The sequence below is a fragment of the Monodon monoceros genome, unplaced genomic scaffold (assembly GCF_005190385.1).
Source record: "Monodon monoceros isolate NGI ecotype Baffin Bay Population unplaced genomic scaffold, NGI_Narwhal_1 Super_Scaffold_21, whole genome shotgun sequence".
Taxonomy (NCBI): Eukaryota; Metazoa; Chordata; class Mammalia; order Artiodactyla; family Monodontidae; genus Monodon; species Monodon monoceros.
In genome coordinates, this window is record NW_021703778.1 from 70,444,616 (window position 1) to 70,459,321 (window position 14,706).

General features: G+C 41.2%; 1 protein-coding gene across 5 annotated transcripts in view; it reads left to right on the top strand.

Annotated features, from left to right (window-relative positions):
• MAP2K5 (mitogen-activated protein kinase kinase 5) overlaps positions 1-14,706 on the top strand; it is a 278,521-nt gene that overhangs the window by 215,902 nt on the left and 47,913 nt on the right. For 4 of the 5 annotated variants that reach the window (XM_029238396.1, XM_029238395.1, XM_029238397.1 and 1 more), the window contains 2 exons: positions 2,255-2,281; positions 2,593-2,625. In XM_029238396.1, the coding sequence (XP_029094229.1) occupies positions 2,255-2,281; positions 2,593-2,625 (60 nt within the window). Of the gene's footprint in view, positions 1-1,685; positions 1,723-2,254; positions 2,282-2,592; positions 2,626-14,706 lie in introns of those variants that run through there. The other variant, XM_029238398.1, reaches the window with a different exon arrangement.

Sequence of the window (14,706 nt, forward strand, 5' to 3'; positions counted from 1 at the left end):
TATTTACTAATGAAAACTAGCCACGTATAAGTGGACCTGCACAGTTCAAACCCATGTTGATCAAGGACCAACTGTAAAAGCAAACACCAAAGATATCTCATAGGAGAATTTACCTGGGTTTTTTCATGATTTTTTAAAGATGCTGTGGCTTGTTAACTAAAACCCTAACCACTCCAGGGTGGTAGTTAACAGCTCTGTCTTCCTTTTTAATGTTGTTGTTTTTTTGTTTTTTTTTTTTGCGGTACGCGGGCCTCTCACTGTTGTGGCCTCTCCCGTTGCAGAGTACAGGCTCCGGACGCGCAGGTTCAACGGCCATGGCTCACGGGCCCAACCGGTCCGCGGCATGTGGGATCTTCCCGGACCAGGGCACGAACCCGTGTCCCCTGCATCGGCAGGCGGACTCTCAACCACTGCGCCACCAGGGAAGCCCTTCCTTTTTAATGTAAATCTTTCCCCACAGACCCTTACACAGAAGTACTCATTGGCTAGAGGAACAAGAAGAAGCATCAGGACAACATTCAGTAGGAACTATCAAAGTAGACTAAGAGCCAGTCAACCTGAGATGGAAGTTTCAGGGAGTGGTGATTGGGGAGGGCATGATGAGGAGTCAAGAGCAGGAAGGAGTGGGTACCATGCTCAGCTGAGATGATACATGGGAAAGCACTTTTTAAAACATCTAGCACTCGGTGGAAGGGTCTGCTGATCAGCCACAGGGATGCAAAAGAAATGCAAAAACATGGCTTCTGCCCTTGAGGAGCTTAACAGTCTAGTTGAGAATAAGCCACGTGCCAAAACTGATCATTTATCAACTTTACCATGCCAGGTATAAACACATGCAAATCCAGCGGTTTTTAAGGAATGCTGTGATTGTAGGCAGATATGATGCTGGAGAGAAAGGAGCACGGGAGAGGCCCCAGCACAACCACAGCCTGCTCCTGTGGCCTTGGGCCTGCCCACCTCTGAGAGGCCCGGTTTTTCCCATCATAGACTAGAGATGACCATCCCTGCCAAGCTCAGGGTGGTTGTGAGATCTAATGAGAACGCGTATGTGAAAGAACTATTAAAAGCATATAAGGGGGCTTCCCTGGTGGCGCAGTGGTTGAGAGTCCGCCTGCCGATGCAGGGGACGCGGGTTCGTGCCCCAGTCCGGGAAGATCCCACGTGCCGCTGAGCGGCTGGGCCCGTGAGCCATGGCCGCTGAGCCTGCGCGTCCGGAGCCTGTGCTCCGCAACGGGAGAGGCCACAACAGTGAGAGGCCCGCGTACCGCAAAAAAAAAAAAAAAAAAGCATATAAGGGACTGTTAACTAGTTTACCTATATTTTACCCGCTGGTTGAAGCACAGTTATCACAGCAAACAACTGTCTCCTCAGTAGTTATATTTGGTTCCTGAAATTTTCCTCCTTAGGAAATTTAGTACCTGGGACGACATTTTCATTGAGTTTGTAATAACTGCAGGCAATTTTTTTTTTTTTTTGGTTGGGGGGCACACATTGAAGTGTTTAATACTTTAACTACTAAGTGGATGTTTTATTAATTTGGTGTCACATTTTAGTAACTTTCTAAGAGATGTGGTTTATCGGTGTCAGCTGTGTGAGCAGCTGCCTCCAGAACAGGCATCTTCTTTGACTCTGCTCTTATCCCCTGAAAACCAGTGTTAAAACTTGCACGAATTTGATTTTCCCAGAAAGCATTGCTGCCCTGCTGAAGGAACTTTGGAAGAGGTGGAGTCTTTACCCACTCCTGGGTCAGAGGCAAATACTTCAACCACATAATTAAAGTTTTCTTCACAAAATAGGGGGTTGTGAGCAGACACTGGCAGGAATCCAAAATTCTAATTTCTGACTATGATTTAATTTCAATTTTAAATAAATCGGTTTTTAATTTAAAAAGAGTGAGCTTCATAACATTAGCAATGATTGCAGCATTAAGCCCAGTGTTCACAATCTAGCAATATAAAACATTATTTATATCTGAATCGTAAACAGCCTTTTGAAATGGATTATGGTTTTTCTCCCTATTCTAATACAACCTGGAGGGTACTAAAAAGTGTTGTGTGAAATTAACATTCTGCTGACTTTCGCCTATAAATGAGAAGCGAGCTATTAACATTTGTGTATTTTCATTATGTAAATTGTGTTAACACATGCCCACAAATTGCCACCAGCAATGCAATAATTTTCTCTCAGTGATCATAATGTGTCCAAGTGAGTCATTTTGATTATGACATGCTAATTACATATTGCCTTTTTTCAGATTCAGAAAAACCAGGGATCTTTAATGGTAAGCTTTATGAGTTCAGAAAAAAATTCACTTTTCTTTTTCCTGATGGCTGCTTCCTTTGCATGCTTGAATGCCTTGTTTTAAACTTGGCAAATTGCATTTTGAAGAAAATGCAAACCTTTAACTTCCTGTATTAGATTAGGTACCATTAGAAATAATAGAACATCCTGAGCATCAATGTTTTTATAAGAGTTTGCTGTTGTTGATTAATCTTGCTATATTTTATTGCATTAATGATTTTTTCTTTCCACTCCACTGTAAAGATATTGCATAGAGGCTAATACTTTTTCCTTTCTTCTTTCCCATTGCAGCCTCTCCAGCTTCTGCAGTGCATTGTTGATGAGGTGAGGCATCGTCTTATGTGCTTTCACTCCTAAAGTCATTCCTAATGGTGTGGAAAGCTTATATTTTGTTTCCTAATGAAGCACAATGCCCAACATCCTCGGAGCAAGTGGTGTTCTATGGCTCTGAGCTGTGTTACGTGAACTGGCCTGAATCCTGCTCTTCTGATTCCAGCCGAGACTCTCTGCCAAAACAGACTGTCCCACAGGCTGGTCCTTGGGGGCATCAGAAGCCCTAAAGACAAAACACGATAATATTAATTTATCCCCTCTCTGGCCAGATGGGGATGGAGCTGGAAATTAAAGTGGTATCATTTTTTCCGTAACACATATTTAAAGTCATTCAGTAGGCAACGGTCAGAGTTGAACAGCAAACATAAGCTGGATAAAATTTGTCCTCCTTGCTTTATTTACCGAAAGCATAGCAGAGTGACAAAAGTGTTCAGAAGCTCTAGGTCAACAGTTCAGCTTTAATTTCCTAATTAGGCATTTTCCCCAGAACATACTCCTAACTTTTTGTGCTTTTAACTAGTATTCTCGCATGTTAAGTCATCCTACCTCTGATCATCCGTATCCGAGTTTCACTGTCCCTTTGCCTTTATGGAGTTAAGCTACCTGAATTTCATTCTCAATCAACTACTTTTGTTGCTGACTTTAAATTCCTTTCTTTTCCTGTAAATTAGCAGTCTTATAGTATACAAGACTCCGATTAAGAAACATTAATGTTTTTTAAAAACTGAGTTTTTCTGGGCTTGAGCTTGCCTGCTAGCAATGTTTATTTTTTAAACTTTAATTTTACAATATTTAAAATGCTTGTAATGTCGGCAATAAATGATTCAGGTAGGAAAGTTTGAAAGAAAAAATACTGTAATTCATAATTATTCCTCTCAATTAAATGTCTGTATAACCAGTTATGAGATTTGGGAGAAAAAATAAAGATTCTCCTAGGAAAAAAACAAATACATACACATATCACAATAATAGTAAGAATGGAGCTCCAACATGCTTAATGTCTGCATCAGTCAGTCCACATATCCCTTGCAAGCCATAAACCATGTTAGTGCAAAAATGAAGGCATCGTCCTGAAACAAATGGAGGCCCCATTATCTCAAATATCAGGCCTCCTGGATCTCATAGCTCATCAATATCTTCTGTCATCTTAGATTCCCAAAGCATCCTATGGCCATCAGAATCCTCCCAATTAAACTGATTTTCCTGAGCTCCCCCTTCAGGATTGCTTAGGGACGTGCCCAGGGAAATGGCCTCCCCAGTCAAGTGCACAGCCTGCCGTCTTTCCTGGGCTCTGCTGTTCTTGGTCTGCCGGGCTCCTGGGCATCAGAATGTTCAGGTACAGATACCTTCACCAGTAATACAGGTATTGCTGGAGAGCTCATTTGAAGGTTTTCTGGATCAAATGGATGTTTTCATTCCTTATTTAAAGTAGCGATGATTGCTATTAAATTTAATATATTTTACTTGTTTGATTTGGGTAAAATCTTGAGACTTTTGAAATCATCATAGGGAGATGTTCTAAGAAGAGAAGGTATGTGTGATGAAGGACAATAGCTTGTAGCTTAAATCATATATTTTTCTTTATAGCACTTCTTCCTCAGTTGAGAGAAAGCTATAACTTAGACATCTATTCCCATTTACTCTAAAAACATTCAAATATCTTTTTTATGGAAACTTGGGAAATTCACGTATATTTTTAAAACAAACATTAAGTTGATCTTGGAACCAAGCTGATGATTGGGAATAAGAGTATTAGGAAAGAGTTGGCCAGGTGACGTGCCTTAGGCAAGGTGCATCATAGCTTCTAAGAAAGGAAGGATTGGTGGGATCTTTTAATTACTGTGCTTACCCCACGTTTGTCAGATTTCTCATTGCTGTGATATAGTGTTTCTCAAAGGGTAGTCCAAGGACTAACTACATCAGGATTACCTAAGACTCTTGTTTAAAATGCAGATTCTTGGACCCAGATCTCTGAATTAGACTTTCTAGGGTTAGAGCCCAGGAATCTACATTTTACTGGCTTCCCAACTCTTTGCACATGAAAGTTTGAGAACCTCTTCCGTAATGGCTAAGTCTGCCCTTTTAGATCCCAGAGGACAATTAACTGTCTATCTTCATTTACATCTGACATTTAGGGCTTCTATTTCTGAATGAATATAACCAGCCAGGATCTGAACCATCTTACTCTTTGGGCATGGGATATACCTCATTATGAAATGGCTATCCAATGACAGTATATACTGTTTCTCTTCGGGAAAAGTCAAATCAAAAAGTACCACCCCAAGGGAATCTAATTCAAACAAGATGGATATATTTGGAGTCATGTACAAAATAGCTAAGCAAAGCCCAGTGTAACATACTTTATTTATTATTATGTGGATGTCCCTTGACCTCCCAGCATGGCCTGGCAAAGAACAAAGAAGTAGTAAAACAAGATCAAGTGGATAGGAGCCAGCGCTAGAGCAGCCAGGGGTGAATGTCAGGAGTTGAGAGACAGGAGGTGGGATCGTGGGACAAAGCCAGAGTCAGCCACCACATATCCAAATAAAGACACCAAAAGGTAAACAGAGTAGTAAGAATCATGAACGTGAAATTTGAACCACAGAACAGGAACTGGATGAGTAGCCAAGGTACCAAGAGAATCAGACTCCAAAGAGAAATCTGGGAAATTTAGTTTAATTTTAGGGGGTGGAGCTTGTCTGGTTTGGACCTGGCTAACTCAGGATCTGAGTGCTGTCTTAGAGCTACCATCTTTGCCTCAAAATTGCTTCTCTCAAAAGAACTTCTTACTGTAAAACTCATAATCAGGCCCTCTCCAAGTCCCTGAATACCTGAGCTGTAAAGTACTTGGGTTCATTGTAAGCGATGTGTGTCTATGCGTGCCATGATGCCTTAGCCATCTGATATCACTGGGGAATGAGGTGGCCCTTGCTGTCTAGCTAACTGATACTACTTTAAGCTCTGACATCAGTGAGAAAATTTGCATTTTTTAGAAAGAATGTTTCTGAAATGTATTTGTTCTTGGCAGCCTGTTGATAAAGTATAGTCAATATCATTTCATGGATATAAAGCTTTTATAAAAGGTATCATAACCTTTTCTTGATGACTCAGGTCCCTGTTTTGAACATGGTACTGAACTAAACTTTGACGTATTGGTGCCCTCTAGGGCTATAGAATTGTGGGGATCTTGCCTTGTTCTTTCATTGAATTTTACCAGCCATTTTGCTTGTGTGTTTGGCCTTGGCACTCAGTGATATGCTTGGGCTTTTTGAGGTGTAGAGAGCCTTTTGCTCCCAAACTAAATGACCCCTACATGGGTGTGCTGCTCTGCTTGGTGCTTTTCTTGTGTTCTCTCTTGTGATCACCTCTGTTTTCTATGGTCACTCCTCATTCTTGTCAGTGACTACTGGCTGCCCCAGTTATCTGATCATCTTGTCTCAGTCTTTGCACTGCTGATGGTGACCCTAGCGAAATTAAAGGTATCAAATGAAATCAGATACCCAAGTGGTATGTGTAAGGTCAAACCACTGCTCTGAGAAGAGAGATTGAGGCTGATGAAGTGAAATGAGTAGGCTTGTGTTCATTCATGCAGCAGAGAGTCCTCAAAAGTGCCCACTGTATGCCAGCCCAAGTTGACCAGGCCATGCTCAGGGCAGCCTTCAAGCCTAGAGAGGACTGTTCTTCCAGGCAAGTCTCCCAGGTCAACTGAAGATTAGATTTGTGAGTCAGGGTAGAAAGGCAGAGGCATAGTCCCAAATCCTCTGCCAATACAGTGTGCTGGGACTCAGGAGGCTATGTAGCCATCTAATGCTCTCCCCAGTGCCTGAGCTCCCAGTTTGGCTGGCCACATTGGTGATGTGGCAGGTGGGAACAGAGCAGTGATATCTGAGTCACCAAATCCCAGGCTGGCTGGAGCCAGCCAGGACATCAGTGGATTGAGGTGCTGGGAATTGCGAAGACTGAAGTGGGGACTTCCTCCTTGAACCTGCCCCCAAGAAGGCCATAGACTTGGAAAAGATAAGAGTATGGAAATGAATAATTACGCTTCGTTATAGGATGCATACTATACAACCCAGAAACAGGAGGGTTTGTTCTGCCAGAAGAGGGTTTGTTCTGGGGGTGGATCAGGAGGTGTGACATTTAAGCTAGGTCTTACAGGATGAGAAGAAGTTTGCAAGGTCAAAAAAGGAAAAAGATAAATGTCAGACAGAAGGGCTTGAAACTTTCTTGCAAATCATTTTTGAGTTCACAGATGTGTTTTCAGAATGTTCAGGTTATCTAAGATATGACAGCCAGAAAAATGGATTATTACTCTGAGTGTGCGTGTGCGTGTGTGTGTGTGTGTATTTCAAGCATATTATAGCTAAAAATAAATTTCTATCTAACATCTGTAGGTGTTCAGCAGGACAATTAACAAATCCCTGGTTTATACACCTGTTTATTTATTCCTTTTACCAGTAAAAAGGGAATTCCTATAAGTCATGTTTTATACCTTATCAGAAGTATCTTCTAAATGATAGGATATAAAATCAAAACACAAAATCAGTTGTAATTCTATATATTAGTAACCCAAAATGAATAATTCAAAAGTGAAATTAAGAAAACACTTCAAGTTACAGTTAGCATCAAAAAGAATAAAATACTTAGGAATAAGTCTAACAAACGAAGTGGAAAACTTATACACTGAAAATTATAAAACATCTTTGAAAGAAATTAAAGACTTAAATAAACAGAAAAACATCCCACATTCTTGGAATGGAAGACTTAATATTGTTAAGGTGGCAGCGCTCCCCAAATTGGTCTACAGATTCAGTGCAATCCCTGTCACAACCCCAGTGGGCTCTTTTGCAGAAATGGATGAGTTGATCCCAAAATTCATATGGAAATGCAAAGGAGTCAGAGTAGCCAAAACAATCTTGGGGAAAAAAGAACAAAGGGTTCAGGTTTCCTGGTTGCAGAATGTATTACAAAGTTACAGTAATCAATCAATCAATCAATACAGTAATCAATAGTGTGGTTCTGGCATAAGGATAGACATGGAAAATGGAATTGAGAGTCCAGAAATACACCCATATGTCCATGGTCAGTTGTTTTCTGATGAGGATGCCAAGACCCGTTAATGGTGAAAGTATAGTCTTTTCAACAAATGATGCTGGAGCAGTTGGAGATCCACATGCAGAAGAATGAATTTTTTTCACGTCATATACAAAAACTAACTCAAAGTGGATCAAAGACCTAAATGTAAGTGTTTCACAGCTAAGACTGAAACTCTTAAAAGGAAATATCGGTATAAATCTGTGACCTTAGATTAAGTAACAGTTTCTTGGATATGACACCGTCAGGATAATGGAATCACTGTAACAATGCCAGGGTTCCAGGCCAATAGACAGCTAGAGCCAGGGCAAATCACGGCTTTAAGAGGAGGACCTTTGTGCCCCAGTCTGGAAGGTAGGGGAGATGATGGCTTTCCCTGTAAGGTGTGTAGCTTGAAAAGGATTGATAGGAAGGTCACAGTGGGGATAGGGGAGAGGACGATGGAAAGGAAGTGGCCAGCTGAGTGATGGGCAAGAAGAGGTTGGAGTGAGGGGGCTGGGGGGGTGTTGTTCTGGGGCCTGGCCTTGGGTCCTCAATGATGAGGAGGAGTAAAGTGGGCTTGCTTAAGATGGGAACAGGCTCTCTTGGTCCAAAACATATTTAATAGCCCATCATTACAAAATTCCGTTTATAAAAGGCTTTGTCTTGGGCTTCCCTGGTGGCACAGTGGTTGAGAGTCCGCCTGCCGATGCAGGGGACACGGGTTCGTGCCCCGGTCCGGGAAGATCCCACATGCCGCTGAGCAGCTAGGCCCGTGAGCCATGGCCGCTGAGCCTGCGCGTCCGGAGCCTGTGCTCCGCAACGGGAGAGGCCACAGCAGTGAGAGGCCCGCGTACCGCAAAAAAAAAAAAAAAAAAAAAAGGCTTTGTCTTCTGTGAGCTTTTATGACTCTATTTAATCATACAATTTAATTGAGACATAAGAGAGCCTCCACTATTTACTTATCTACCCTGGCTGGCATATGCACATCATTACAGTGGTGCTAAAAAGAGTCACGAATGGGGGCATCATCCACGCCACGAAACTCCTGAGCTCACAAGAGGCTTCATGTGGACTCTTCTCTTAGACCTGGCTCCTCTGATGTTTTCTAGCAGTGCCAGCAAACATGTCCAGTGCTGGAAGGAAGCAGTGTTTGATGCTAACCCCCACCTGGCAGCTTAGTAAAGAAGAGTATGGAGGTTAATCACACAGCTAGACACTTCCACATGAGCTGGGCAAACTGAGAGGCGGCTGACATCTCTGTTCTAGAAGAGGGTGATACCTGAAGAAGGGGGTGAGAAAAGAGAGGACTGGGAAAGGAGAAGAAAATGGAGAGAAGAGTCTGCTTTATAACCACATATAACCATAACAAGCTTCTAAGCTTTTCTCTCTGCCTTGTTTCTCCTACCACCCTACCTCCACAGGATTATCTTTTAAAAAATACAGATCTCAACCGGCCAAACCCTGCCTGTAGGGTAATGTCTGAACCTCCTAGCACAGCATTTTAGATTCACACCCATGTTTTTTTCAGCCTCACTTTGGGTCCATCATTAGTCTTGATGGCTGCCCCACACTTTCATACTTAGGGCTGTGTTCCTCACTCTGCCTGGAACGGCCTCCCGTTTTTTACTTTGTAAATGCCTAAGTGTTCTCCAAGGCTCAGCTCAAATGTGATGTCCTCTTTGAAGCTGTCTCTGTTACCTTCCCATTTCTTCCATCCTGCCCCATGCCCACCCAGTGCTAGGCATAATTCAGCACAGCATGTTTACAAAGCTTTATTATTGTTAATCATATGGAATCAAATTTAGTTTGTGAGTTTGTCTCCCACTGTATCATGAAGTCATCCAGCACAGGGATTTATCCCCACACCTAGTAGAGATCATGGCTCAAGCAGACGCTCCTTGAAGTAAATTAAAATAGGAATTTTTTTTCTAGCAGGGCTAATCCTACAGAAAATAGCATGTGGTCTAAGTTTGTCTTTTCTTCTGCTGAGGCCCATTCTATCCAGCTGAAAAGGACTGCTAATTTCAAAGATCATCACAGAGAAACTTATTTCTATTTTTTACTTTGACATTTTTATTTAAGTATAATTTACATAACATAAAATTCACTCTTATAAATTATACAGCTCAGTTCCAGAACATTTCCATCACTTCATAAAGAAACCCAGTACCTGTTAACAGTAACTCCTAGCTTCTCTCTCCCCTCCAATCCTGGCAACCACTAGCTAATCTACTTTCTGTCTCTATGGATTTCCCTACTGTGGACATTTCATATAAATTGGACCATGCAATATCTGGTGTTTTGTGTTTGGTTTCTTTCATTTAACATAATGTTTCCAAGGTATATCCATGTTGTTGTATTTATCAGTACTTCATATATATTTATGGTCAAATAATATTCCATTGTATGGATATACCACATTTTTGTTTATCTGTTCATCAGTTGATTAACATTTGGGGTGTTTCCACTTTCTGACTATTATGAAAAATGTTGCTGTGAACATTTGTGTACTAGTTTTTATGTGGATGTATGTTTTGTTTTCAATTCTCTTGGATATATACACCTAGTAGTGGAATTTCTGGGTCATATGAAAATTCTGTGTTTAATTGTTTTTTAAATAAATTTATTTATTTTTGGCTGTGTTGGGTCTTCGTTGCTGCACGTGGGCTTTCTCTAGCTGCAGCGAGCAGGCGCTACTCTTCGTTGCAGTGCGCGGGCTTCTCATTGCAGTGGCCTCTCGTTGTGGAGCACGGGCTCTAGGCGTGCAGGCTTCAGCAGTTGTGACACGCGGGCTCAGTAGTTGTGGCTTATGGGCTCTAGAGCACAGGCTCAGTAGTTGTGGCGCACGGGCCTAATTGCAGCATGTGGGATCTTCCCAGACCAGGGCTCGAACCTGTGACCCCTGCACTGGCAGGCGGATTCTTAACCACTGCGCCCCCAGGGAAGCCCCTGTGTTTAACTTTTTGATGAACTTTCAAACTGTATTTCACAGCAACTGCACCATGTTACATTCCCATCAGTAATTTACGAGATTTCAGATTTCTCCACATACTTGCCAACACTTGTTATTTTCTGGGGTTTTTTTTCCTTTGAATTGTAGTCATCCTAATGGATGTAAAGTAGTCTCTCATTGTGGTTTTGATTTGCATTTCCCTTATGATTAATGATGTTGAGCGTATTTTCATGTGTTTATTGATCGTTTGAATATTTTCTTTTAAATTCTGTTCAAATGCGTTTTCTATTTTTAAATTGGTTTTTCCTTTTTAATTATTAGTTTTGAGTTGTTAGAGTTCTTTTCTTATTAATTAATTTATTATTTGCGTCGTGTCTTTGTTGTGGCACGCGGGATCTTTCATTGCGGCACAAGGGCTTCTCTCTAGTTGTGGTGCGCGGACTCCAGAGCACGGGCTTAGTTGCCCCGCGGCATGTGGGATCTTAGTTCCCCGACCAGGGATCAAACCCATGTCCCCTGCATTGGAAGGCGGACTCTTAACCACTGGACCACCAGGGAAGTGCCTAGAGTTCTTTATGTATTCTGGATACTAGACTCTACATTTTCTTCTCCCATTCTGTGGATTGACTTTAACTTTCTTGATGGTGTCCTTTGACACACAAAAGTTAAAAAAAATTTTTTTTGGACTTTGAGGCCTTTCTGGTTTGATCAAAGGATAGGAAACTTAGATCTCTACCCTGTCCCCATCCCACTCATGGCACCCACATAAAAGTCCTTAGAGTTCCACAGATTATAATTTGAAAACCACCGATTATAGCCCAAACAATCATTCTGTAAACCTGTATTAATCCCAAAGCTAGGTACTGGGGAATAGGGAGTGAGTAAGATACAGTTGCCACCATTAAAGAGTTTCTACTCTAGTCAGGGAGACAGGCTAGTAAACAGTCATATATGAGTAGATAACTTTAAACTAAACTGCAGGAAGGGACTTCCCTGGTGGTCCTAGTGGGTAAGACTCCGAGCTCCCAATGCAGGGGGCCCAGGTTCAATCCCTGGTGGGGGAACAGATCTCACATGGCTGCAACTGAGAGTTCGCATGTCGCAACTAAGACCCGGCACAGCCAAAATAAATAAATAAGTAAACAGTAAATAAATATTAAACTAAACTGCAGGCAATATACGTGGCATGAGACTTAATGAGCTCTCAGAGGAGCACAGTGACTGTCGTTTTAACCCCCTCACATAAAAGGGTATTTATGACAAGGCATTTAATGATGTTTGCAGTCATATAAATTCTACATATACTAAAAGTGTGGACAAGATGCTGGGGAAACACAGAGAGGAGAGATAATGAAGGAGGTGATAATATACCAGAGAGCTCCACAGAGAAGGGAAGCCCAAAGGGCCAGTAGGAGTTAGCCTCAGAGATACTTGAGGCCCGTGCGGAGTTCAGTATGGCCGCAGTGCTTGGCAAAGTATTAAAAGAGATGAGGCAATGGCTACATTTAGAAGGATCTTTACACATTGTGCCTGAAGGCATTTGCAGGGATGGAGGGGAGGGAGGTGAAAGGGTTTTAAGCAGAGGATCAACAGAACCAGATTTGTGTTTCAGAAAAATCACTCTGATGGGGTTGTGGAAAGTGGATGGGAAGGACAGTTAGGAACTTACTGTGCTTATGGTCCTGATCAGAAATTACGTGGGCTTTCCATTAAGACAGCCTTAGCATGTTTGAAGAGTATTCAGGAGATGGAATAAACTGGTGAGTAACTGGATGTAGCAGAGGGTGGAGGTCGGATCAGAGAAGAAGCATTTGGCTTGGTCAGTCAGACTGTCACTGAGCTGGGGCACACACACACTTCGTGGGAAGAAGATAATTAGCATTCAGTTCGTAGGGCAGCACCAAGCACCTCATTCAGAACTATATCAATTCCTGTTTCAGGCCCAGTTGTAAGAAGTTTATCAACTAGACTCTAAGTTCCCAGGCTTTTTATTTCTATCTTCCTAGTACTGCACCTAATTAATGAACAGTAGTCACTTAAAAATATTTGTTGAATGAAATTTACACATAATTGTAAGAACTTACTACTTCTTTTTTTTAAGACCTCAGAAAAAACAATCCAAAAAGTAATAGTATATGACAAGGAGATACTTAGCTAGTAAATACAGTCCTTTATCAAAATTCAGAAGTCTAGCCTTAACCCTTATGGTTGATAAAATGTTTCCCCAGTGTTCCCCAATGTCATGTTGCTTTCCCACAGCACTCTGTTTTACAGATGAGGAAACTGAAGGACAAAGGATGGGACTCTTTTTACTATACTATAATTGTCCTTGATGGAAGCAAAAAGTGACAGCTGAACTTTTTGGCATCAAAGGAAGAGATTATTTTTTAAAACTGTAAAAGTAGACAACTTAGAAAGCATTGGAGACGTGCCCCAAGGGCAGAAGTATATTGCAACACAGTTCATTTTCGCTGTCTGTAAGAATGACTCCGTGTCTTTAAGAAATAATTGAATTCTCTTCTGCATATTCTGTTCATGTTGGCAGGGAGGAGATTGACTCCTTTTAGAAAGATTTATGTACACAAAAGGTTTGGCTCTTAAACCACTGTTATCTTTTAAAAAATTCATTCGTGCAGAATCACTCATTCTTGGACAGGTTAACTGAGGGCTGGTTAACTGAGAAGCTGCTGGGCTGTGAACGTAGCAGGTGCTTTCTGGGGGTGGGGGTGGGGGAGTGAGGGTGTGGAAAATGGCTGTCTAATAATACCCCCTGGAATTCAAAACGTGGTATCAACCAGCTCCAGAGGGAATAATATCTATTCATTTTTTTGCCTGAGGGACTTCGCCATAATTCTGGCTTCTGAAGTTAGCAAAAAAATAAAAGGAACATCCCCCATCCCTCCTGCTCCCAGCATCCTAGGATGGCCTCTTTCCTTCACAACACCTAACTGCAGGTAGTTTAAAGTGAGACAAGACCTGATGGCCTGAGCTGTCCGACGTGACCTGTGCATGCCTAGAGCTTCCCACCACAGTGACTGACACTCTAACCACTTGCATAAATGGGTATTGATGATGTGGGATTTCATGTTATTTGTAACTTGTATGAGTTAATGACTGGGAGGCATTAGAAACTTGGTAAGTTAATACAAGTAGATATACAATAGTCGTGTCCTCCAGCGATATGGTTAACTAGACCTCTGTCTCATAGTGTCAGGAATGTATAATTGGGATCCTGAAAACCGATATTCTCCTTTTATGTAAGGCAACCTTTAGAAATCTAATACCTCCTTTGAAAAGTCCAGTATGTTTAAATTAATGCAGTTTGACTGGTTTGAAAATTGAAAATAGGTTAGCATTAAGGCCATGATTCCTTTAGTAATTACTTGTTCTGTTCGTAATAACTGTTTCTTTAGAATTGACATTAAGATTCTACCAAAACACAGCAGTAATCCAAAAGTTACTGTCTGTTCATTTATAATTATATTTAATTCATATTTATGAGTTGTCGGGAGGAAGGAGAAAGAAAGAAGGAAGTTTTAAAAATGTAACAGAAGAAATAAGTTAAAAGCAAAAATTTTCCTGATAGTCTGAAGAATGTATAAAGTCACTTAAAGTAGGAAAAAATAATTTTTTAAATACAGTTCCAAAAACATAATAAATAAATACATTTCCATAAAGTCAGATTTTATTAGCTACTGCTGAAAAAATAACCTATATTTTTATTATTTCCTATGGCACTGAATGAATTCAGTGGATAGACACTTTCCATTTCTTCCTTTTTACTAATCAAAATATTAGCATAAACATCCCTGTGATTTTGATCTCAGTAAGTCAATTAGATTTGGAGTTTATTTTTTTAACCCAGGGAAAATTCTGCATCTTTAGACAGTCATCGGACAAGTAGCTTTGTGTTGTTTTCTTTGAATTGTCCACGAAGCGTGATGTATTATTAATGAATTAATTTCTTGGTGGTGAAGGCCTGTGAATAGCTTTCTGTGAATGGGCAGTTGCCTGGTGGGGCCAGTTTTGGCTGCTGTCATTTA